At 38.8% G+C, this 26,620-nt stretch overlaps 1 protein-coding gene and 1 long non-coding RNA gene across 3 annotated transcripts in view; both read right to left on the bottom strand.

Moving 5' to 3' along the window:
* The window catches only part of LOC114066966, a 34,532-nt gene extending 16,926 nt beyond the window's left edge, over positions 1-17,606 (bottom strand). The window contains exon 1 of one of the 2 annotated variants that reach the window (XR_003573274.1): positions 16,891-17,606. This is a non-coding gene — a long non-coding RNA (uncharacterized LOC114066966). Of the gene's footprint in view, positions 1-8,292; positions 8,457-16,890 lie in introns of those variants that run through there. The other variant, XR_003573275.1, reaches the window with a different exon arrangement.
* A 524-nt stretch (positions 17,607-18,130) lies between these two features.
* The window catches only part of EFNB2 (ephrin B2), a 43,788-nt gene continuing 35,298 nt past the window's right edge, over positions 18,131-26,620 (bottom strand). The window contains exons 3-5 of the mRNA XM_027902085.1: positions 22,247-22,339; positions 21,378-21,491; positions 18,131-19,790 (exon numbers count right to left, since the gene is read on the bottom strand). Of these exons, the coding sequence (XP_027757886.1) occupies positions 19,408-19,790; positions 21,378-21,491; positions 22,247-22,339 (590 nt within the window). The 3' untranslated portion in view covers positions 18,131-19,407. The remainder of the gene's footprint in view (positions 19,791-21,377; positions 21,492-22,246; positions 22,340-26,620) is intronic.

Raw genomic sequence — 26,620 nt, 5'->3', positions numbered from 1 at the left:
CTGAAAGTTAGTGATTAACTTTATTTCACCCTGTGCCACGGGAGCTTATTGGAGTTAATTATGACTTTTCATCAGAAAAATTAAATATTTTAAGTCTTCCAAGTAAAACTTTCCAGAGTTCTCCTAAGGGAATCCCATTATCACTATTATTGTTTTTTTGACAGGCCCACTGTGTGAAACAGACTTATCATTTCATTACTCCAAGACATTAAATTGCTCAGTGGAGTGAGCACATTCCCCTCTCGCTGTGTTGAGTCATGCAGTATCTATGCATAGTTTGCAAAATTCCTTTATCTCTGGTAACCTCTGTGACCCACGCCAGTGACTGACTGGCACCTTCACTTTGTGGGGTTAGGATACCTCCAGGCTTTCACTTTGAGGAGCTTTTGTAAACTACTCTTTTAAAAGAACAAGGCCTTCACAGTTATGAAGTATTCCAGGAACAATTTCTGCTTTTTTAAGTTCCTGCACAAGAGCCTAGTGTCAATGAAACCTAAAAGAGTGCCTAAATGAGCTCTATTACAAAAAGAGATAAACATTGCAATTGCAGTGTTTAAACTGACCTGTGATTACCTGAATTGAATCCAACACAGATATCCCCCACACTAAAAGTTCCAGTATACTCTGGCAGATTACTTAAACCCTGGCAACTCAACAAACATTTTCATTTTAATTTTATCAAAATGATGACCCAGTTCAAATCTTTCCATTTTCATCATCTGGGTTGGAAACATCAGCTGATAATGTTGTCAGTAACATCAGCTGTCCTAGCCACAAAGTGGATAGCCCTGAGCAGTGGTGCCTTCTCTCAATTAGTACTTCGCTTGCAAAGTTGGTCTATGTGTAATTTGGCACGAACTCTCATTGAGCTAAATCAGACAAGACTGAGCAGCCAAACACATCAGAAGAGATGGTATTTATCCTGATCAATCTGCAAAAATAAACTGGAAAAAAAACACAATTTTTTATTTTTGTGGGTTTTGTTTTTTTTTTTCAGAAATCAGTAGTACAAAAATCTGCTTACTCATTCTGCCTCAGGGAAAAGCTATTTGCATAAAGGTGTGGAGTTGATTAGTTTGGACTTGATTTTTTGACACAAACGTTCAAATACAAATCTAAAGAGGAACAAAAAAATATATACCATCATCTAATTTTTGACTATGCAAGAATGACACGTTTAAAACAAAACATAGATGAAGTTACTTATTTTTCAATCTATTCTTTCACTTATATGCTTCTGAAATTGCATAATATTTTATAATGTGAGCACATCTAAAAAATGAAGAGACAAAGGAAGCTAGTGGTTCCGTGTCTACTCACAGTAGTTGACTATTGCCTTAAGAAAAGTAAGTGATATTGCACAAAACAAATTAACAGAAAACAGCAGCCATAATCCTCCTGTAAGAGGTAATGTAAGCCTACAGCCCCAAAGCACTAAAGGGCTTCTGAATCACATGGTTAGTCTTGTGGTAACATATATGTGTTTTCTTTGAAATAAGGTGGCACTATGACATTTTTTATGTTAAAAAAAAATACGGAAAATAGAATAATAAAATTGTAATAGAATAGCAACAACAAGAAAAAAAGTTGATCTGCTCTATACCAGGTGTATATACTATTACAAAATGAGTAAGGAATCAAATATAGTCAATAGAACAGGACTGCTTTCCACCTTTCCACTACCCCAGATCTTAGTGGTCAAAATCTTTAGGATATTTCTGATCAGCTGCAACTTGTTTTTAATATCATGGTACCACACTCTGTGAACAGTCATGTTGATTTCAAGCTGCCTGTACAGGGAATAAGGAACTAAGAGGACACAAAGTGGATTACTGCAGAGCGTTGCTCCCTGCCTACCACAATTTCCTTATGCATTAGTCTTGCTGAATCTGTGCCCTGTAGTTCTCACTTGCCAAATCCACCCCATATTGCACCACAAAATTCCCTCCTTGTCCTTCTTACGGAATACCTCCCATGTGCACTACTAGCTCTTTAAATCCCTGATCTCCTGATGAAAATATTCCTTGCTGCAGCATTGTACTATGATAACTGATTATGAGATAGGTGTAAGGCATGACTATTTTTCTGCATTCTGTTTCCTTTACTGAGGCCAGCAGTGAAAAAACTGTGGAAAAACCAAAGTGGTTGTCATGATTTTCTAATTAGTTATAAATACAATTTTTCAGGTCTAAGATTTATTGAAAGTTATATTAGATGTCACTACAAAAGAGGATTTTTAGGCTTGGTGATTTTGTTGGGTTTTATTTTTTCAAATGGCCAGCAAAGGACACTAAGAACATGGACATCTTCCTTAGCTACTCAGTAGCATTTTGGGTCGATATTTCCTAGATACATTTACACTTAAAATGGTACAGTATTTATCTCTATTTTATTAGTCATTATACTCTTCTCATATTGCTTCTGAACCGTCTTTTCTAGAAGCTTCTTCAAAGGAAGCCAAGTCTGTAAATTCCCTTTTATTTCTTAATTCCAAAAGGGAATATAGGAAGTGCTTGCTCTGCTCTTTATTAATGCATAGTTTACAGCAGAGATAATCCACATGATCCAAGGAACAAAAACACCCACTTCATGCAGGTGTGTGGGCATGGCTGTTTCACTGTGCTGCCAGAATTCTAACACAGGCCTTGAGATTTATTCCCACTGGATAAATATGTAACCCTTTAAATGATTTTGCATTCAATTTATCACTAATTTATAAAAGTAAATAAATAAACAGAAAGCTGGCACTTGCCACTTAGTAGAATCTTTGAAAAGCCTTGGTACTATAATGATTTATCTTGCTTAACAAGGGGAAAATAATGTCTAGTATGCAGTTGTTAACACTTTCTATAAACCTCTAAAACAATCTTTTTTTGCTCAGTGACAAGAAATCTTCACAGGTTTTTCACACAAAATCTCTAAGCAGCTATCCAAGATCTGCAGGTTTTTTCATCCAGCACTCTTTCTCCTTCTGTTTGCTATTCTACTTGGCTCTGCTCTTACGTGTTAATAAGAAGTGCTATTCTAAACCAAAAAGTTTAATCAAAAGCATATAAATTTGCTGATGTGATGGTATATCAAACACAATGGCTGCTAGAGTAGGTTTTTAAGAAAACCCACAGCATTCTGTAATGTACTGCATTGGATGATGTGCATGCTTCATTATTGCATCTCAGAAACAAATTCTCCATAACTTGACATAATAAAGAATTAAAAAATGGAGAAGAAAAAAAACTAAACATGAGTAATAAAGGTTTTTGTCCTGATCTGATGTGGTTCTTTCACCGTACTGTTTCTCCATGTACTCTGGGTTCCCTGCTGCTCTGTAAGGGATTGTTTGCTCGGGTGGAACAGTATGGGAGCACAGGGAGACAACTCAGGCCACTGGGTACTGTGGCTTTCTTTTTTTAACCTGGATCTGTGCCCTAGAGTGAGCCCTCTCATAACCAGAAATACTAGAATGCTAGAATAATAACCTTGGGTAAAGGCTGTTCAAATGCAACTTTATTGTTTCTGGACAATGGCTCCAAGTATTTGTACCATGCAATTACCTGATCTATTAAGTATGTTTCTTTTGTGGAGTCATACCTGACTTTACATCATGGCTGTACTCATGTTTGACTGTACCTACTGAGATCCCTAGACAAGGATTCCTCTCACCTCATTAGACCTGACCATGTGTGTACACAACACACAGGAAGAAGAAGAGACTGGTGATTGCCAGTAGCCGGTATTCTTAGTAGAAACCATATCTCCTGACTCAAAAAGCAGGACAATATTCTTTTGACACTAGTCTCTCTTGCCTTCAAATGAAAGTGTTGGAAAGACAACTTCTACCCACTCATTTTAATACATTTTAATCTTCTACCTTACTTTGCCACACTTATTTAAGCTTACTCCACAAGTCCCCCCATTGATGTTATTAAAATGTCAGCATACAGTGATCAGGCTACTTTGAAGAACTTTCCTGGGAAAAAAAAATGGAGCAATTTTATCTGCATTTTATCATCTCATGTAGATAAAAAAAGCCTCTTTAAATAAATGCCCAATAGAACAGGTATCATAAGAAATTATGTGGGCAGATAACTATGTTAATTTGCTGTCATGATTATTATTGCCTTTTACTAGTCCTAAACTGTTGCCTGTGGAGACAGACAAGTAATTTCCCCTTCACAAACATGAAATAATCTCCATGTTAATAGATTTCCAAAATAGAGATACTCACAATACAAGAAATGTTGCAAGCAATGCATTACTGTCTTTTGGCTCACAACAGAAATTAGTATCTGGATGTCACAAGGAGTGTCTGCAAAACAGCAGGCCTTGGTACGGTGCAGAACACTGAGTGGGAGCATACCAGACAACTGGGAAAGGGTTTTTTGCATAAGATATACGTGTAGCAGTATTAGCTTCATGTTGTTTTTTGTAACATTCCTCTATCTTCTATTGTTTACAATTCTCCATTGCTAGGTCACATTTCTCATCAAACTCCACTACTTTTGAGACTGGGTTTGCATCTAGCTAATGCATCTCTAAGGCATCTATGATACTACAGGGGTGTCCTAAGTACATATTTTTAATACCTTCTTCTTCCATTTCTGTTTATTAACTGCCACTCTTCAGAAATCCTGGTCTTGAAGTTTTGTCACTTCCCTGTTTCTCTGTGGTGTTATACGCTGCCTTCAATTCAAGCAACTAAATTAAGTCAGTGGCACCCAGTTTCTCATTCCGGGTTTTCACCTACTGCTTCAAGGCAGAAAAAAAGAGCAGTTCTCCCCAGTCTGCAGCTGTCAGCTAATTATCTCTGGTCTGTCAGCAGAACATTTAAAGAAATATACTCTTCTTTTTCTTTCTTTCTTTCTTTCTTTCTTTTTCTTTTCTTTCTTTTCTTTTCTTTTCTTTTCTTTTCTTTTCTTTTCTTTTCTTTTCTTTTCTTTTCTTTTCTTTTCTTTTCTTTTCTTTTCTTTTCTTTTCTTTTCTTTTCTTTTCTTTTCTTTTCTTTTCTTTTCTTTTCTCTTTTATTTTCTGCCACAGTCCAAGTGTTCTCAATTTAATTTTCAATTTAACCCTACTGACTTCAGAGCCTGTACATAATAGATGAATTTATTTGGGTAGGTTATGATTCAGCTAACTCTTCTCCCCAAGCATCAGGTGGGGAATTCATGCACCACTTGGGTCTCTGGATTCCACTACAGAAGTCAGACACCTAAAATTTAGGTTTGAGCATTACCATGCCCACAATGCTTTTTGCATCTGAGGCATAAAGACCTACCTCAGATGAGCCTAAGGCTGCTTTTCACTCCTACACCCCTTCACACTGAGGTTTCCTGCCCTGCCTTAGCAAATAAATGGATGAAAGGCATTAAGGACACCGAGTCTCTCCTTTATTCAGGTTATAAATGTTTAAGATGGTGCCTCTGATTTTAGGGGAAATTCAGCCTCATTTTTGAGGAGAGAGAGTTTTTCCAAAAGCAGGAGACATTTGATAAGAACTCTAGATGTATTAACAAGATAAGAAGCTTATTATTCCTCTTCACAGCAGCAGGAAGGAATTAAAAAAGCAATTAGTTCAATAGGTGACAGTTTCCTTTAATGACCCACTTAAATATGAAATAATAAGGTCACCCAAAGTTTATACCTGTACTATTTAAACCACTAAAAGAAGCATATGGAGCAATGCTGAATTCTCTGTTGACTTAGCAATAATTTTATTCATGTTGTGATGGGGAATACACTGCTTAATAATTAGTTAATATTTTTTTGCATTAGCATGTAAATAGACATTTCTAGGGTAAATCAATCATTAGTCAAAGATCTGATGGGTCAGGCATGTCCTTGTCAAAGAAAATGGTTAACACTGCATTAAACAGCTAAAAATTTTTGCCTCTGCTAATGGAAAAGAGATAGAAATTTGTCCAAATCTCATGGGCAGATAATTCTAAAATAACAAGACAAATCAGGAATGCTTTTGTACACTTCCTTTCCACTTGTAGTCGAGAACTGAAAGCAGTTGTAGACACCTAAGAAACTAAAGCCCATGGAAAAAACATATGGTACAGGATCTATCATGTGACTACCTGGATGCAAAAGACTGAAGACATCTGAAAATGTCATCTGTGGATCTTGACTGTTGGTGGGAACATCTCTCACCCAGAGCTAAGCTTTTTGAAGTGCAAGGCCTCAGCTGTTTCCTTGGCACTTCCTGCTGACATCCTTGTCTTTGATGCCAGCACCAGCTCTGCCTCTTTTAGGATAAAGTACTTGTCTTTAACATGAGGACAGATTTTTATTTAAATCTTAAACGATTTTTAACTCTTGTACTGTTTTTTTCCCACAGTTTGTAATATCATTTGGCTTAATACATTTGGAGCTGTGACTGTTATAAAATAAAGTACTCCAAGTACTCCAGTGGGATGGTATTTTCTTCAGCTATTGTACTCTTTGCAAAAATTGTCCCCCCTGCCTGACGATTCGGTATAAAACAGCCTGTTCTGGCTCTTAGTGGTAGAAACTACACAGGTAAGTTGATTTCACAGATATGTTTACAGCTTTCTTTCTTTCTTCCTTGATTTTGTTGAGAAAAAGAAGGCTCTTGATTTCCCATTATTTATTTTCCACTGTTCTAATTTTAAGCCCTTTTTGCCATATGACCTCAGGGGGATCTAAAACAACAGTGCTGAAAGAGTTAAGCAGGTTTTAAGCAGAGAAAATATGTGTGCAGACTTGTTGACGCTTTTAAAATGCCATCTAAAAATCAGTGTAGAGGAGTCAGCACTGGCTCTGTCACTGAACACAGACAGCAATACTTTGCAAAGAGCACTTTATTGTTCCAGTACACTAAAAGTGTGTTTTTAAACATCTGGAGCCGTGAAAACTGTTCAGCTGAGACTGTTCATTTCAGGAGGAGGCAGGGAATGGCAAGCAGCCATGGGATCAACAATGTAACACCTGGTTTCTGACCTAAAGTGGCTAAGAAACTGAAGATCTCATCACTGGCAGCCACAGCTTCCCTGCAACATGATCTCTTCTCTGATATATTTGTCTAGTGCTCTTTTTAGGCCTCCTGTAGGCTTTTGCTCAAGAAAAAAAACCCTCTGAATTCTTTCTTTCCCTGTAGAAACTGGCAGAGAGATAAAAAACAGAGTATGAAAGACAGTAAATGGATCTCAGCAGGAGGAGCCCCTTTCCCCTTACAATGACCAGCCAGCGTGTCTGTTGCTCCAGCGCAGAAATTCAAGTCTTGTCTTTAAAATCACCAGGCATCTTCTAGACCTCATGGATTCCCTAATTTTTCCTCCAGTTCCATATTATAACATTCACGCTTCCTGCTACAGGGGTCTAACCGTATCAAATGTTTCTCAGTCTGCCAGAAGGCTTCCTTACAAGCACTGTATATTTGTTTCAGTCTTACCCACTTCCATACATTTTTTGGTATAGACATGTACGAAGTCAGTGGGAATTATGTCTGCGCACAGCAGAGCTGAATGCAGCCCCAGATTTACTGTGTCATCCAGTATTTGTAACACAATAGCGTTTGTCAAAGTGCCAATGTGAAGTGCAAGTGGATTTCAAACAGCTGTAGTGCTGCCATATGCTGCCCTTTGGTTAAGCCATGACTTAAAGTTCAGCTTCCCATTTAGAGCAAAAATTGACAGATTCATCTCTTTTGGATCTTCAGAAGCAATCAGGCTCTTTGCTGTGCCTATTCTCATCTAAGTACATCTAAACAGGCGCTGCTGACACCTCCCCCTGACACTGGACCCAGTGGGTGCCTTGATTTCTGAAGAAAAGAAATCTCCTCATGGCATCCACTGTCCACCTTTAGTGAAGTGTGTGGGATCTCAGCCCAAGCCAAAAGTTCAGAGGACACCTTACAAACAGCCACATTGCTAATAAGACCCAATTTCCCACTTAGGACACGTGCTGAATTGGGACAATATCAGAGACCTCAAACAAGATTTAAGCTGGGCAGATGGGCTTGCAGTCTCTTCTGAGACATGAGCCATACCTCCATATTAAAGGGGAATTCCCTAAATGTCAGGTTTTGGGATATCCTTGATCCATCTGTGTTATTTAATGACAACAGGATAATACCTCTGCATGTAAGTGGTGAAGGTGGGTGAGTAGTGTTACAGCCTGACTCGCTAGACCACTGGTTCATGAATTTTAGTATAGTAGAGGCTCTTCTGAACAATAGCAGCTCATCTACCAAAAATGATAAAACTCCAAGAGGAATGAATGACAGATTCAAGATACCTGGCAGGGCACTAACCCGAAATCATATATCCATACCTCTGTTCTGAGTCACGCTGGCTGTGTATGTAAACCTTGGACTCCTACGCCCTCGGTGAATGACCTAAACTGCATGTTTTCAGAGGTGATGGAGATGGTGACAGTCTGGCTGCCAGCAGGGATCTTTAGTACGTGGGAAAGGACCCAGACTTAGCTCAAAGTGTGGTCTGTCTAAAAAAGATGGATTGAGAAATAAAGCAAATTGTTAGTACAGCAGTGATTCATGTGGTTTGTGAGGGGAAAAAATGGGTTAACAGGTCTGTTTGAAAACAGACATTTATGCACCAGGTCAGAAGATACAACAACAAAGTAGTCAGAGAAATATTTTCCAATAATGTATTATAAAGGAAACATCCTGATTTTGCTATAGAGAAACATAGGTAGAAACCTCTTAAGCTTTGTGACTGCAGCCAGAAATATAATCCTCTCTTTCTGGATAGGATACCTAAGAGGTGCTGAGCAGTTTCAAATCCTACTACTATTAAAACAAGCTTAAAGTGCTTTATCACCATTCAAGATGTTTTACAGGAGTGGTTTCCCACAATACTGTGGACAAAATAATTGGCCATCCAAACTGTTTCTCAGGCAGTTCCTCTTCAGCTTTTCTAAGATTATACTATAGGAAAAAGACAAGCAATTTCAACTAGCAAACTATATATTACCTCTTTCTTTCTTTTTAAGGGACAAAGTAGAACTAAAGGAGAATTCACAGTACAAAAAAATCATTTTATTTGGGGCATGGAAAATTCACTAAGTGGAAATAGACTGAGAAACATGGGTACCATAAGAAAGAGAATGAGATGAATGAATGTTATCTTTTTTTTTTTTTTTTATAAGGTAGAAATATGCTAAAAGGTGATAGAACTTAGGAGCTGATTTCTCTGTCTTGGAAGGAATAGAGAAAGTTTCAAAGGTGGAAAGCTAAAAATTGATCAAAGAAAACACTCTTTTATATGATGTGTGACTGAACTATAAAACTCACCTCTACATAAAGACACTCAGGCCTGGAATTTATGGAGATTAAAAAAAAAAAAATCAGAATTTCAACATCATTTAAGAGTGCTCAGAGCTCTGATTTTCACTGCCTTTAAAATAAAAGAACTTGGTACACTCAGTGATACACACTTAAAATAGCTGGCAATGGATAGGATATTTGCAAGAGCCATTATTTCTAAGGAACTTGGAAATGTTACTTAAACGGGTCTTATATTTTATAGGGATTTAATTGCCACCTGATTCATGTCTGTCAATTGTTCGGTAATCAGAGGCTAAATTCTTCAGGGCCCAGAAATCAGTCAGCTGCATCTACAAAAAATTCCATTTCAGGCTTAAGAAGTCACATTTGGATCAGACACTGTTCTAGAAGCCTGGAGTAATGTTAAGTGGAGCTGTCAAATCATAAATAGGAAGTATAAGCCTTCACAAATCTCCTTCTGTGACCCAGAAACAGCCTCTACAGAGAAGCCAATGACTACCTCTGGGTCTGCAGAAGGTGCTGCTGTGACAGTCACAGCTGTTTATCCCTGCCTCCGTGATTCTTACCACCTGTGAAACTTCCAAGGGTTTAATTAAGGCGGATCCTCCTCATTGTTTGTTCCTTGCAATTCACGTCTGGCAGAGCACTCAGCAGCGGGACAACAGATGAGCTAAGGCATGCCAAAAGCCCGGGATCAACCCCCACGTGCCTTCCTTACATGCTCAGCCCACTTCGAAGAAATCTTTAGAATTCCAAGCAATTGCTGTCACAGCCGGGTACACAAAGCTGAGCGACTGAGCCTCGCCACTTTCAGCTTCAGCCCTGTGTCTGACACGCTCGGTGCCGCAGCAAGAGCCCTGTGAAACTCCTGCCTCCTGCGACATGGAGCAGCTCTTCTCTTTGAGAAGGAGTAATCAAAGTGGTGGGGATTGAGACTTCACCACCTCCTCTCCACCTCCCCGCAGAAACCTCAACAGCCCACACTAATCCCTCATTGCGGGTGACCGAGAGAGAAAAAAAAAAAAAATCAGTCTTCTAACTTTTGTGGCAGTGATGAGGCCTTTCCGGAGCAAGGTGTGCTGGTTTTGCAATCTGTTAGTAGCATGACACAGCTAAAATGCAATGGTAAGATATCTCTCAAAAAACGGATGCAAAAATGACTCTTCCAAGTCTCATCTGGATGCTTGCAGGCATCTAAAATGGTGTATTGAGTGAGAGGACGCTGTGGAAACACTGCAAGTAGCCAGCTATACAGGGAAATAAAAGTGCTTGAAAACTTGATAAATATAGTTCTGATGCTATCTTTGAAATATTTAGGCTGGGTGAAAAATCCAAAGCAAAAACATCTGCTGTTTTAAAATGCAGCACTAGATCAGAGTGGAGGGGAGCTGACAAAAGGGATTTATGTCTCTCCTGCAGGAACAATGTCTTAGTATAAATTCCTTGTATTGTGTGTAATCACACAGGTTACATCTACCGGTGGTCAAAGTATCCAGACTTTAGTTTTATCACTCCTCATCAGAAGAGATTGAAAGGATAAAGCTACATAAAAAAGCCCCAAGCTGGCTGCCACCAGACTGGTGCACCGACAGTAAAACCACGAGCACTTTCTGCTTCCCACTATTGAGCTGGCTTAAGGAAATGAAACAAAACCAAACATTGTTTATTGCCAAAATAATTTTGTCTTCCAAATATGCTCATTCAATTTTGAGCTGCACATCAACAACTGCTTCTTCATTCTGCTCAAATGATGCTTTCCAATGTGAACTGTTTACACTTTTCTGAAAAGAGATTTTACTAGATTTAATAATTTTTCTTAAATTACAAGAAACAAGACAAAACCATCTATTTTTAGTTTAATGTATTGTTGAATGGAAATGTAAACCCAAGTGGATTGAAATGAGCTATATTTAAATTGTATTTAGGAATTTTACTGCATGCTATTTTCTTTCAGATGCAATTGAATAAATACAAAAGGAAGAGATAAAGCCACATAAAAATTCAAACTAAAGCTGATTGAAAAATAAGGGGCTTATAAGAAAACACACTCTTGGTACAAGGATTGTTCCTGTGTTCCATCAGAACTTTATTTTTTTTTTTCTGAAAAAAGTTGTCACTCGCTCAGCCAGAGCCAGCCATATAAAGAGGAAAGCCTAGAGCAACATTTGAAAAGAAACTTTCAGGGTGAGCAACAAAAGCTATGTCCGGAAATGAAACCTTATCTGGAAAGGTACAAAGCCCCAGCAAAGGCTTTGGGATAGGCAGGGCTGGCGTACTGAGCAGGTGATCAGGGCATGGCATCAGGGTGTGCAATAAACAAAACAGCCACCCTTTTCTAAATAGTGGAAATTTGAGAAAAGACCTCCAGACCCAGCCATATGGATCTCTACAGCTTAAGCACTGTTTTGAGGCTTAGAAAATTCACATGTGCTTTGTTTATGTACAAAAAGAAAACATAAGACATAATGAAGGAAAGAGTGTGAAGCAAAAGCAGCACATGCAATTATTTTCAGCTCTTGTACCATCATTTGAATTTCCCCAAATCTCGAGATTTTTCAGGGTGACATGAAGAACTCTTTTGGCCTTCCGACCTTACATCCTCCCATACTGCTCATGGGGATGAAGGTTATAAAGCTATTGATTCTGCATAATTGCTAAATTATTCATGTGATTGTATGCTTCCAATAGCTGAGTTTAAAGACAATCAAAATTAGATATGCTGATTGAATTAAGAGAGTTGGAAGCACTGAGAACATGGCATGTGGGGGATGAACAGATACTGACAGGGCACAGCTGACCTGCTGGTTACGCGTATGTAATCGAATTGAACGCGGAAGTAGGAAGGAATGAGTTTAAATATTAAAGAGAGGACAAAAAGACACATTAAACATGAACAATTTTTATTACACATTTTCTAATAATCCAACCTACTTTTAATGAACAGATACAGCAAATTGCTGATAATGTTCAATAAACTACAAATAACAATTTTAATGGTATTTAATAGTAGACTTTTATAAAAGCAAGTAATTGTTGGTATGTTTTTGAGTAAAGTCTTCATAATATTCAGGACAACACTCTTATAAAGCATTTTCTCATAGCTAAAAGCTATAATAAAATCTGTATCAGTATTGCTTATGCATGTGCAATTCTGAACTGTGATAAGTAGGATCAGATATCAAACTGAACTATGTTAATTTATATCCTCTGAAGGTCTGATCTAGAAGCAACCATCCTCCCACCTTCAATGGATTCTCCATATTATTAATTTAATAATTGCATTTCAGCAGTCTAAGCACGTGAAATCTGTCAATGCACTTATGAAATCTCAAGTCCTATTTCAGGGGTTATGACAGCTGTGCACAAGGTTCTTTCCTATTTGGAATTTGAATAGTCCTACGGTTATTCAATTCTTGCAGATCTTTGATCTCTTTTTTACATGATCCCACGTTGCAGAAAACACTTGAGTTCTGGTCTGGGATCTCCATTCCGTCTAGGCTCTGTCTTCCTTCAATGTCTAGCAGAACAACCTGGCCTGATCTCCTCACCTACCTGAAACAGCAACGAATACTTACCAAATACTACACTTATTTGCCTTTCATCTGTCAACATTTTCTTCTGCTTGCTGAGACCTGTTTTCCACCAAAGCCTTTCCCAGAGCTGTTTCTCTACCTCCCTCCAATGCTGTCACCTTGCTCTGATTTCTCCCTGGGATTTTGTCATTGCAGGTGTTCCCAGCCTCTTCCTCAGAGAGTCAGCACCCTCTCACACACCTTCCCTCTCCTTGCCTCCTCCCTCTGCTCCACAGGCCTTTCCCAGGAGCAGCCACTTGCAGCTCCACCTCCTCATCCTCACCATGCATGGGCAGGCTCTTGCCCCTCCTTCTCAAGAGGGTTTGCTATGGATCACATTGCCCTTTAATTAAACATCAAAGTATTTCCACCAGTCACGTGAAGGATGGATATTATTTTGTGTCATAGACAATAGCTCAGTCAGCTGAATCCAGCACCATTTGGATTATGAATGGCACAATCATGAATACACTGTGGTATATGCTCTAATACTCATCTTTTTCCAAACCAAATATTGCTTGATTTCTGGTGTGATGTTTCATGTAATGACATGCCAACTGTATAAGGACTGTTTGGTGTTTTTAAACCCCAGGATTTTTGCCCACCAAAATTTGTATTGTGGTCATGAAGATGCAGAATGTCACTTAGAAAGACTGAGTTTTCATTGTCCTTTGTTTTGCTAACCACTACAAAATTTTAAGTTTTTCTGCAAAAAGAAAATTTACAGTGCCCATAGAATCAAAACGAGCGTGCTGCTGACTGAGCAAGCATTTGATCAATGCATCACAGCAAAGCTAAAGAGACAGGCCAAAGAAGAGGTACATAATTTTAAACCTAGGCAGTAACACTGTTATGCTTACTTAGTGAGGCACTATTTTATGAAACAGATCTTATTCCACTCTAGATGGATAACAACTGTGAATTATAATTTTATTTTCCACTTAGTGGAGCCTATTGACTTGGACTAGATCTTGCCAGAGAACCAGTTTCGTAATAAAGGCAGTAAATTCTGTGCTCATTTTGTGCTTGTTTGATAATTAATAGTGCACGGTTAGCAGCAGGACAAAATGCAAGTATGACTTTTTTCCTCTGGAAGTTATAAAAGGTGGGTTATAAGTCAGTGACTTTATGCTGAGTATCTAAGGCACATATCTTTTACCAAAATGAGTTCAGCAGACTCAATGGAGAATCTGTTCTGTTTGGGAAGGTACGTGTGCAAGGCACTCCCATTAACCAAGCAACCTTGGCCCCAGGCGTAAATATACAGATAGTTACACTGGCAACCACTTTCCCCCCCAGTGGAGACATGGTTTATAGCAACACTGATTTTCCCTTATTGCTGTAACAGTGACAAAAATAGGTGTTCATGGGTGTCAGTATACATGCTAGTTATAAATATAATAAAAAATTATATATTTGTTTGAAAAAAGAGGCACAGTAATGAAAATGCCATGTAAACTTGACACTATTCAATTATTTTTTTTTATCAACATCTTCCTGTATTTACCAGCACTTAAAATAAAAACAATAGCGTTAGCCTTCACTAAGCTAGAGCCACAGCTCTAACAGATGGCTGTGCCAGACAAGCTTTCAGCATAGACCAGACCTGAGTACCTCACAGCAAATTAACAACATGGGAACTCTCATGACAACCCACCGAGACGAGCAAGTGAAATCCCGTGTGCAAGTGCAAAGCAGAGAGTAAAAACTCAGTCCAGCCAAGGATCTGTGTGCCCAGAGAACACAAGGCTACCTCCTTTCAAGTGACTTACAGACATAAATGGAGGATTAGGCACCAGTGATTTACTGAGATGCCAGAGGATGTTCATACGCTCCACTGTGAGCACACACGCTCTCCCAAAGATATCTGTAGCAGAGTCAGAAGGTAAGCCTAAATGCCACTGTGTGACTTTCCTGTTAAGATCAACTTCCAGCACAGATTCTGTAAACTGGACCTCTAAAATGAGCTCCATCAGCAAACTGTCATGCTAGTCCAACCATCCCCCAGTCTGGGATTTTCTGTACGTCCTGTTTCAGGGTACTTGTCCCATTGTGACGTGCTAAGTGTCTTTGCCATACAGTCATTTTTTTCTGATTATTCACAAAAGAACAAATAATTTGACAAATGGGAATTGCATGACCCATACTATGAATAATTAGTTGCCTTTCTTTAATGAAAATTTTATGACAAACTGGCATATGCTGTTTAAGTTACAAATGCATCTTTGCCCTCTGTAGACCTTCCCACCTGTTACTCCATGGATGATCATGCTATTTATGTGCTCCTAACAAACTGAATGGTGCTTCACTTTCAGGCTGACCACACTTTGTCAGAAAATTAAGGTATTATTTATTAAATGAATTTGTTATTCTAGTGAAAATTACAGCAGCACAACCACAGATCTTGTATTAAGGCTTGTGCTACCTGCACATGTGGGCCTCCATCTCCCTTACGGCGCAGTAAAGTGGGGACAGGACAATGCATGGCCCCACTGAAAGAACCATGCAGAGATGCTCTGACTTTGCAGCATTTCTAATCCTTCATCATCCTCCCAAGGTCTTACATCTCCTGTCCCTTCTTGCTCAGCCCTGTCACCCCAGGCTTGCTGCTTCCCCTCCTCTGGAGAAGCAGTGACAACAGTATCCGGAAGGCTTCAGGTGTATTTTCTCTGATTCTGGTCACAGTGTAAGCCCACCTTAAAATGTCTGGGAATTATTTGTGTGGTTATAATCTCACCTCCAGGATCATCCAGGCAACCTGGTTACTGCACCTGATTGGAGTTCACTGACTTCCAAGGGCATAGGATACCCAGACATTTTCTAAAATCTGCTGATATATGTAATAGAGTGTCTGGGAAAGAAGTAGGTTAACACAAGTCAGTGTATTCTAAGGAGCTTTCTTTCCCATTAACCACTAGCAATCAGGTTGGAGAGATGGGGGAGAGGAGAAAGGGAGAAATGGCAGGGAGGGAGGCATGCAGGCAAGTTTAGTGGCTTTCTTATTTATTTTCATCTTTTAGAAAAGAAAAAACCTTAAAACAAAAGAAGAAAATACTTGAAGGCAAGGTTTCCATAGGAAAAAAATATTTTATTTTTTTAAGAACAAATTCAGTTTGAAACAGACGTGGAATGTGATTTTCATAATTTTCATTTTCTGGGAACTAATTGCAATGTGGAACTAAAGCAGATTTCAAACTTATGACCGGCTAGTTTTAATACAGAATGAAACAAACAAACAACCAAAACCAAACCAAACAAAACAAATATTAAAAAAAAAAAAAAGAAAAAAAAAAGAAAAAAAGGAAATAAGAATATTTATAACTCAAGCATAATACTGTGTTACTTACAAACTGGACAAAGAAATTCTTAAATAAATATTCATGGTACACAATTTCAGCACAAATATGCGGCAATTTGGCAACCTTTTATATCATTTTTTTCCTCATTACAGTGCAAAGGGGAATGACACTGCCTTTAAACAAGCTGTAGCTAAATACATTGCAAAATTCAAATTTTATACAAAACATCTTGCTCGGACTTTATAAAAAACCAACATTGCTCTATATACACAATCTGGTTAAGAAAAGCCTTTTTTGTCTTGTTTTCATGTGGATTTTTTTTTTTTTATTATTTAAAAAGGTGAATAAGGCTACTGTAACACCCGAAATCCATATACAGTAAATCTGAACCTATTTACAGCATCTTCACTTAGACATGATGGTGCAAATTCCAATTCAGGTGACTAGGGATGATCATACAAGCAAGGCATTTACAGTAACTTTTCATAGCTGGACCAACGTCAAAGAAAGGAACAGTTGGTAGATTGTCATAATTCTGCACCAGACACAAAACAGACGCACAGTACATTTTTTTTCAATTGGTTGCAGGTTGCTCTTGAGCAATTAATCTGATTATTTTTTTCACAGTTTAGCATGTAACTAGAATGTGGCCAACTGACGAAGCATAGATATGATTTAAAAAAAATCAGTATCAGTAAACCCATCTTCTCCCTTCCTCCCCCTCCCCCAAAATAAAATCTTAATGACTTACAAGAGAACCTTGTATGGATGGATTCACAGAAACGAAAGGTTGTTGAAAAGAATTACATATGTACTGTAGTTAGTCACCATAGTAACCTTCCACAGAACCATGGGTTGAGATTTTTTTTGTTTTTGTTTCTCTCTTTTGGACCAACATCCCAATATAATCCTCAGGTTCAGAAAACAAAGAGAGTGATCATTTCTATAACAGACTTTTTTTCTTTTTTTTTTTTTTCTTTCTTTTTTTTTTTTTCAGGGGCTCACCGGATGTCTGAGAACCCTAAAATGCAGTTGCTACATTTTCTTTCCAAATCAGAAAGCAAAAGTGTTACCATAGTAACATGACTATGTTAGAAATGTCTATTTGCATAGCACATATAAAAGTAGAGTTTTTTTACTTCCTCCCCAGGGTGGGAGCTTTAGGGGAACAGCCATGCTAAAGAGAAAACTTTAACCTGAAACCTCCCTCTACAAACCTCAACAAAATCTACAGAACACATCAGCCTGTAAGGCAAGGGAAATCACAACACAGAAAATAAATGCCGGCACGCCTTGTCACTGTTAAATATGTGATGCAGTAAAACTGACTTCTTGATATTTTGGGCCTTATATTTCCTAGTTTTCTCTTCTGAGATGCTTTGGAATTTTTATTTTTTTTAAATATGCTGCCATTGTTATTTTTGGATGGCTGATTTTTTTTTTCCCAGAAGTAATTAATTTTTTAAAAAAATGTGTGCGTATGCATAAATATATATGCATATGTATGCATATATAATCATATATATGCGTGTATATACATATATACACACACATACCTATATATGTAAAATGATAACAAGTTAAGACTATGTAATTGCCGCAAATGAATTTCACATCTTCTGGTGTAGATTCTGTGCAATCTCAAAATATATATTAGTAAAAAAAACCCAACCAAAATAAAAAGTAAGAAAGAATGAACGAAAGAAAAAATCTCACTTTATATCCCTTGTGTTCTATACACCTATTATAAATAAGACATATTTTCCTTCTCCATCTCAGTGTCATAATTTATTTTATTCTTATGGACTGCAAGAGGTTTGCCATATGTGCTTTCACTTTGCAACAGAGCACCAATGAACGGCTGTGTCAGTCACAGTACCTACACTCACTGTGCAGGGACAGCACAACAATAAGCCAAAGTGCCAAAAGGGTCAGTCAGAATGAAATTCTGCCTTACTTTCAGAGATGAGAAAGGTTTTGTGGTTTGTTGCTTTTTTGGGGTTTTTTTCTACAGCTTCACCAGTGACAGAATTAGCTCGTTTGACCCGTTGGCTTATAATCTTCTTGGTCAGACTTGGCTCTCTGCTATTTTCTTAAATGCTTTCCCTGTGTTTATTATAATCTGATAGTATAGCAGCTGAGTCTGCTTAAAAGTCACCCAAAGCAGACTATGTTTTCCCCTACAGCTTCAAAGCTGTGTATCTTATTGCCAGTACCACATCAGCCCTGCCCTAATATAATCCTCAGCGGCCTGCTATTGTCTTGTCTTCTCCAGGCTTGTTCACTTACTAACAATACCCCCTCTGTTCTACTGTATCGAAGGTTCTAGTTTTTTCTGCACACTGGTATTTGATAACCATGAATTCCTTCAAATGCAGCCTTAATCCTCTGTGCATGTTATTGTGTTTCCTACTTGCCTCTTAAAACTTAGCATACCAAAGTGCTGTGCTACCTAAATGTATTTTTTTTTTCTTCCCAGCTTCTATTTTTGAGGCAGCAATATTCAACTGCAATCAGCCCTTCCCTCCACCACCCAGTCCTGCTCTTGACTTTGTTGACAGCCTAACTATTTGGCTGGAAGGCTCCTTACTATCAAACACCATTTTTATAAATGCATTACCCATTCGAGTGAGGCTGCTGTAGCAGATGGATGGAGTGCGGATCTCCAAACATTAATGTTCCATTAGTGATTCAGGAGGTGGAGTGAAAGGAAATCTTATGTGAAGGATGGCAGAGCCCTGGATAACAGAAACAAATGGAACAGTGACGGACTAAAAGCGAGAGAACTTCAACAAGTCTTACTTAGACACCAAGGTCTGTGTGACAAATCCAGTACGCACTGAGAGAGACACACAAAAGTCAGAAGATTGCATTTCAAGGTTGATATATCCTAGAGCACCTTCCCAGGATGCCTAGAGCTATTAACATCCACGGATTGCTCCATCTTCCCTTGGCTTTTGTACATGCCTGAACGCCCACAGCACATGGCTTTGAGGATGATGAATGTAACAAGAGTACAGCAATCAGAATGGGCATCTTCTACATAAAAGTCTTCCAGCTTTTAGTGAATACTTATTCACTGAGATAGGAATTCTACAGACTAGGTAAGCTGTCCAGCTCGCGTTGGTTCCTGGAGAAAGAGCTGTTGCTTTCTCCCCCCTGTGCTTAAGTCAATGCTAGCGCACCAGGCATCATCACAAACCCCAACAGAAAGCATTTGACCAGTGAGTTTCCTCTACGACTCAACTGTAACACAGGTTGTGTGTTTTCAGACCTTGTAATAAATGTTTGCTGGACTCTGAGGAGGCATCTCTTGAACTATGTACACCGGATGTCCATAGTCGCCGCTGACCTTTTCATAGTGGGGGCAAAAGACACTGTCTGCAGTCCTTAGAGGAATGATAATGTCACTGGGCTCAGAACCATTGTTGTTGCCACTGCGTTTTGGGGTGGCTAATGTACTAAGTGATAGAGTTGTCGTGTGTTGCGGGGAATGCTTCCTGTGTCTTCTCCGGTACTTCAACAAAAGAACCACCAAAGTGATGATGATGACGATGAAAATGATGCACCCTGATGCAATCCCTGCAAATAAGGCCACCTCTGAACCCAGTATACTGGAATGCCCAGCTTTACTGCCATCTGCGCTAGATCCTGGAAAGAATGGAAATACAATAGACAAAAGTTATTGCCATCCTGCAACCCGTTTACGTTGCTTAAAAATGTGTAGAGTAAGCAACACTGGAAGAATCAACTGAGAGCTAAAGTTTGACAAACCAATTACCCTGTTAGATAGCTAAATGCAAACAACTGAAGTCAGCAATCAATATCAAACAAGACTTTGTGTCTGTTGGTCTCACTTTTGTGCTGCTCCCAAACCACTCTGTTTCATACATCATCATCCATCAGCAGCAAGGACTGGCACTGACAAGGCACCCTTTGATGCACACTGCATCTTTTAACAGATGCTGGCCAGCCCTGGGCACAAGAAAGGGGAGGGATAGGACTGGAATTGAATATAACACAAGGAAATGACAATTCTCAGAACAACTGGTACTGTTCAGTGTCACAGTGTTCCCACTGCTATTTTATCTTTTGTATATTGATTTAAGTTAAACCATCCTTAATACCTCTTTACGTGGACTTCCCTTGCTTGCACATGAAACAAAGGAGCTTGAGGCAGTGTGGGAGACAGGCAAAATAACTACAGCATGTACCTGTTTGTATTAACTAACATTTAATTAAAAGAAAACAATACCATGCGTTTGGTGGTCAGGAAAAGCTCACGTGCTGAATAGTGTGTTGAATATTTGGTGCCATCACACCATCACATTATTTGTCACAAAAATTAAATGAATGCTTACTTGACCCTTTCTCTCTTGAAAGTTTGAAACAATTTCCCTCTCTTGATGCTCACTCACAATGGAAGACTGATACAGATGCCACATTCACGTAATTGTTAAATCTTCCTACTGAAGCCTCTGTAGGAATCAGCAAAGCCTTCCTAGTGACCACTATATCAAAGATTCATTAGCCCGGTAACTAATTACAGAGCTAGCAAGCAAAACTTGCAGCCTTTTTCAGGAAACCCAGAATCACCTGTCAGCAAGTTTTGCTTTTGCAGCATTCCCAGTTCACTGAATTTTCTTTGGGACACCTTCAGTCTTAAGAGTTAGGTTTTTTCTTGTTCACCTAACAAATGCAGTGCATCCTGAAGGTATTTGTTTGGAATGATCTGTTTATTTTGTTTAGGTAGTTATTAAAAAACAAAGAATCTTTGCATTTAGTAAAAGACCAGCCATGTGTAGACTTTATATGGTCAGCTAAAAGATTAGGACATTAATTATAGATGCCTTGAAATAAACTTTATAAATGGCTGTCGAGAACCACTTGATAATGTATTATACGGGAAGAGAAAGATAGAGACTAGTTCATCTGCCAGAGTACTAAATGTAAAGCAGCATTGACCACTGTAAAGCTGCTTAGCAAATGTCCTATCCAAAAACTTTCCTGTAAATGAGTGATATTGTCACTAGACATAATGAACTTCTGCAGGAGAGTGGAAGAGGGGTCAGAGCAGCTATGTCAAAACTTGCAGCTCCAAGACACTATCAACAGGAGCAGCAGAACTGGCTTTTGCTTCATCTCACTATGAAAATATTTGCTCTTCTGGCACTTCAATGGTAAAATAAAATACATTTGGGACAAGGAGGAGACGTCCTAGAGTCCCACCACACATACCTGAGTGGTCCTTCACAAAGGGGCTGGTGGTGGAACTCTTCCCATTGGTGCCAGCTTCCTGCTCGGGGCGCTTGGTGGGATCCGTGTGCCGGGGCAGCCCTGCTGAGTTGGGATCTGGGGGAGAGAAAGACGACTCATGCATCTTTGGCATTTGATGGTATGGAGCCTTATATGCCAGCTCTAAGTACCTCGTGAGACACAAATGGTTTAGCAGAAGAATCTTTATGCAAAGGGCAGGAAGATATAAGAACGTAATTTTCCTTTTAAAGCAAAATGGTTATATTATTTCAGTTGTTTAAATTGTGAGGCCATCTGCAGAAACTATAAGGGCTCTTGTGACTGGCAAGAAAAGCTTTGCAGATGACATTTCAGTTTAACTGAGGAAGTTGACTGACTACTAAACCAACTTCTGCTTAGAAGAATAATTCTTTCTTCCTGCACAATAGGTTATCTATATGTGAAAAGAGACAATGAACAAAAACCTCTCTGTAATCAGAATTCATAGCAAGCAAACTATAGAAATATTAGCTTCCCTCTTTTCATGTATTTTAAATAATTTTGAGCAGCAGAGTTGTGGCTTTTGTTTTTAAAATACAAATAAAAATGACTGAAACACACTATTCCCAGGTGACCTTTCTCCTTCTAGGGATCTCTCCAATGAAGAGATCCTATTACGCTAACCCTCCTTCTGTAGAAATCTGTCAGTAACTGAGGAAGAGAAAATAGACTTCGCTTTCAGACTATAAGGGAGGAATGACCACACTAGACTCGACTGGCTCTCTGCTCTGCACTGCTAAAAGAAGCCTGAAAGCTAAAAAGGACATTGAGACCGATCAAAGTGATTTCATGAAACAGCAGATGGTCTTTACCTTGTCCAACTTTCATGAGGATCTTCATGGTTTTTGTCTGGCACACCCCTCCCTCCTGGTTATCCAGGCCCTCCAAAGACCCATTTGATGTTGCTGATTAAAAATAAAAGAAAAATAAATAAAAATAAAAATAAATAAAAAACAGGAAATCAACAGGCAAAGTGATGTGAACATGAGTGTCTGAAAGCAGGGATCTTTTAATCTACCAGGACCTGTTCTTATTGCTTGGGCTGACCCATGGAAAGTCGTGAAATGTTGAAAGCCAAAGGAATGAACACATTGGTAAACTGTACAATATATACAAATGAAGGAATGTGTTATCACTGTTTCAAATTTACCCAGCAACCTTTTTTTTCCTATGCGCAATTGACTGACTGACTTAGACAAAAACACAGTGCCTTGCTAATATGTGATGGAGTCAGCTGAAAAGGAAGCTCTGGCAGGCTCAGAGAAGGAAAGCACTGAAAAATCACCCTTTCCTCCCCAACCCCAACAATATCTTTATAATCACCATATTACACCTGCTTCCTCTATTACAAATCTCCTGCTGGAAGAAGTGAATGCATACAAAAGACCCAGGTGAAAGCTAAGATTCTGAACTGATTGGAAAACCATTTAATATTTTAAAGCACAATCTCACTTTTCTCAGCACTGAGGAGCCTCCGCCAGGGTGGGAGGCAGAGCGGAATACACTCTACTCTCACGGAAATCTTTTAGCTCATATGAACAACCGGGTGCTTTCCCCCGTGTTTATATTGTTCTCGCTTATCTAGGTGCCGGCTGGAACCACGCAACCCTGGCGCAAGCTGACACTGCCATGTGATTCGAGTGCGAAGCACCACTCCCTTGGAGAACCCAAAACATTGAGTCACGGTGTATGGGTGCGCCGCTGCTGCCCAAGACAGCTGTTGGTCGCAAAACATCTGCTGGAAAATGATTCAGCAGCTCCTCAGCAGTCGGCACTGCCGTGACTCTGTGCTGTGCTGGGCACTGGCCACCATCGGCATGCGCGGTGGTGCCCTGGGCACAGTGGCAAGGAGGGCACAATTGAATACTGTGGGCTCTGGCTTTGCTATGCAGAGAATGCACCAGAGGTTTGCCTGCCCTGGTTGTTCTGAGGATGAAATTTCACCGTCATTTCTTGGAGCTTTTTATTCAAGGCCCAAAACATACGTAGGAGAGGGTGCATGCACAGGCATCAGCACTGGGCCACCAACTGGCAAAAACAAATGAAAAACGGGTTGTATGGAAGCTCACTGCTTGTCATGGCTGTGGTGAACTGTTTAGGCAGCACATGCCTGCTTCTGCCCCTCTCCTTTCAGCTCATGGGCTTTACACTGTTCAAGTCTTTGTTTTTAATTCTCACTCCTTCTCTTTCACCTTCCTTGGGGATTTTATTTCAAATGCAGTCTATGTATATTTCCTTTTTCTTTCACAATGTCTTCCTAGCCCCATGGTAGTATTTTTCTTGCTCTAATCTTCTCCCTACCCGAAAAGATATAAACCCCATACTGCTGAACCTTGCTTCCTAGCCTTTGATCTGCTTCTTGTTTTTGTTCCACTTCTGACTCTTTTGTGACCAACTCGAATTACAGCCACCATACAAACTTCCCAAATTGTGCTTTCTTTTCCTAAAATTCCCTTCTCCTCTCAAATGGTCTCTCCCAGTTCCTCCTCTTGTTCCCTCCCCCCTGTAAAAGCATGACAATTAGATGTATGGCAAAAACACTTTTTAAAATACAAAAGAGCACATTGAGTAATTTAGGATAAAAGCTAATCTGAAATATGCAACTGCATTGCCAGGCTCAGAAAATAATGGAGACATATAGTTTTGTTTTCTTTTGTTTTTTGTGCTTTGGGTTTTTTTCCAGAGGGAAAAAAAATCAATACCAAGAACCCATCCTGGACATAAATCAAATGTGTCTTTGCTGAAAATGTTTTTTATGATCTATTTTCCAATGTACCAGCACAAGGACAAGGAGAAAAAAAGCAGTAAATAGAAATACCAAAGCTGAGCATCAACTGAACCTACAAGTAATAAACACTGACTTTGTCTTGTGGTTTTTTGTTATTTGATTTTCTTTTTTTTAATTGAGGCAATGAGGTTTCACATCTTTTTAAATACCTTCTACTTGATTTTCATTGAATAAAGTGCTGCTTCTTCTGGACATCAATGCCTTTTTATTCTTTAAAGGCCTATCCATTTAACCCACAGAGCAGGAGACCTCAATAAGATGCAGACGATGCAGTATGACCTCAGTACAGAATAAGAAAGTAAGGTGGCAAAAAGAATGCAAAATTACTTCAAATACAGTCTCCAAACGGGAAGACCCAGATGTACAATGAGTCTGGTTGTGTGTCTACGCCAGCGCAATCTGCCTCGCTTGCTTGCTAAAAGAATGCTTTCATAGCTTTGATGTCAGATGAATGAATTTGCAGAAGTATTCACTTTTTCCACAGTTCTTCAAGGGATTTTAGGAAAGCCTACGTTATAGCTCAGAGTACAGACTGCTACGTCCTGAGGAATGGGGAATTTTCAAAGAGGAGAATTTCAGTGACAAAGCAAAGTTTCCATCTCAGCTTCTCCCTGTAATTAAACCGACAATTACCCAAGGCCACTGGAGGAAATTATTTTTCAAAATTCATTAAGACTATCGAAATATAACCTTGCGTATCCCTAGTGTACCAGGAAGAAAGTGGGTAGCTTTAAACACATCATTTCAAGCTTTGAAAAGCTGCACAGAGAAGTAATCTGGGACAGCAGAGAAAACAGAGTTTCATACTGCTGATGCCCCTTGACAGTGTAGTGTGCAGAAGTCAAACAAGGGAGCGAATACAAAATATTCCTCAAACACTTGCTGTGGCCTTTCTATATCGATCTCCAAATGAAAACTACACCCACTATCATGTTAGCTCCACCACTGCACTCACACCTCTGCAGGAAAGCGGCCCTTTACCTGTAGCTCTGCTCACACTGAAAGGATATTTTAAAAAAAGAAAAAAATAAAGTGATAGGAGTTTTGGTATAAACACAGAAGCATGACACAAATTTTCTTCTGTCTAAAATGGGAATTATACTCTCCAGTGTGTTTATATAATCAAATTTTAAACCTTCCATCCAGTTTATTTTTATATATGGTTTGGGGTTTTTTATATATACATCTAAATACGGATATATTTTAGAGTCAATTTCTTACACATGATCTACCCTACATGCCCCTCTGCTAAGAAGACAAGATACTACTTAAATATTAACATTAATAAACAGAACTAATGATTAGTATGAAGTTTCTCATTAGTGTTACATGTTTTCAGAATCCCACACTTTGTATTAATACAGCAATACGTATGAACCTAAAAGTAAGTAAAATGTTGCTAAACAGGTAGCAAAATATTTTTAAATCCTCTGATGATTAGATAGCTCTGGTTTTCTGAGACTTGTCCTGTTCCACTGATGTCAATTGCAAAACTAATAATTACAGTCAAAAGCGTATTATTCAGTCAACAGTCAAACCACACCAGCAAATAAACATATATAATTGCACTAAAAATTGTAAGACTTTCTAACAAAATTGTAATAACTTATTGGCATTTTTTAAAACAGTTTATCAGACACTGTGTGTCTGCATTCCTTGAATACAACAGCAGCTGCCATTTTATGAGGAATGCAATTTAGGTTCTCAGCATTCACAAAACACTTATCTGTTATGAAATTATGGTTAAGAGTCTGCTGATACATGCTTTAGAGAAGCTAGTATATATTTTCAGTTTTGTAAAACACTGCCTTAACATATCCTCTCCTGCACACAAGGGAGAAATGAAATTATTTAGACCAAAAAACTTCATTCAGATCTGCCTCCCCTTCTTTGAAATATATGAATTATACAAAATCAAACAAAAGCCTCAACAAAACAAACAAAAAAACAAACAAAAGCCTAGAACTCACGTAAATCATGTAAATGTTTTACATTTATTTGCTTTTAAAACTCCACAGTGCTGTTTATTGTATGAAATGCATTAGTCATAAATGCAGAGGCAGGGAATCAGTGAACGAAGCAGAGTCAGCTGACAAGAACAGTTTCTGGCTATGATTCTTATACAGTCCCCATGGAGAGGAAGTAATATTACATTTTAATATGTCTTCATTTGATTGTTATTACTCTGCCTCCCAGGAGGCTGAGCCACTGCATGGATCATGGCTGTTTTCAACCTATCAGGTTGGTAACATTGCTCTAATCAGATGGAGAATTAAGCTGCTGGATTTGTGCCTGTATATAGCTTTTCATTCACAAAGAGATTAAAAATGAAGGCACAGTCACAAAAAGTCAACTTCCTTCACTTCTAAAAGCACATATTACAAAATGAAAAAAATGC

The sequence above is a fragment of the Empidonax traillii genome, unplaced genomic scaffold (assembly GCF_003031625.1).
Source record: "Empidonax traillii isolate 1590-97213 ecotype Southwest subspecies unplaced genomic scaffold, ASM303162v1 scaffold837:size744043, whole genome shotgun sequence".
NCBI classification, from domain to species: domain Eukaryota; kingdom Metazoa; phylum Chordata; class Aves; order Passeriformes; family Tyrannidae; genus Empidonax; species Empidonax traillii.
Note: the sequence above shows the minus strand (reverse complement) of the source record. Positions and strands in the feature narration are given on the sequence as shown.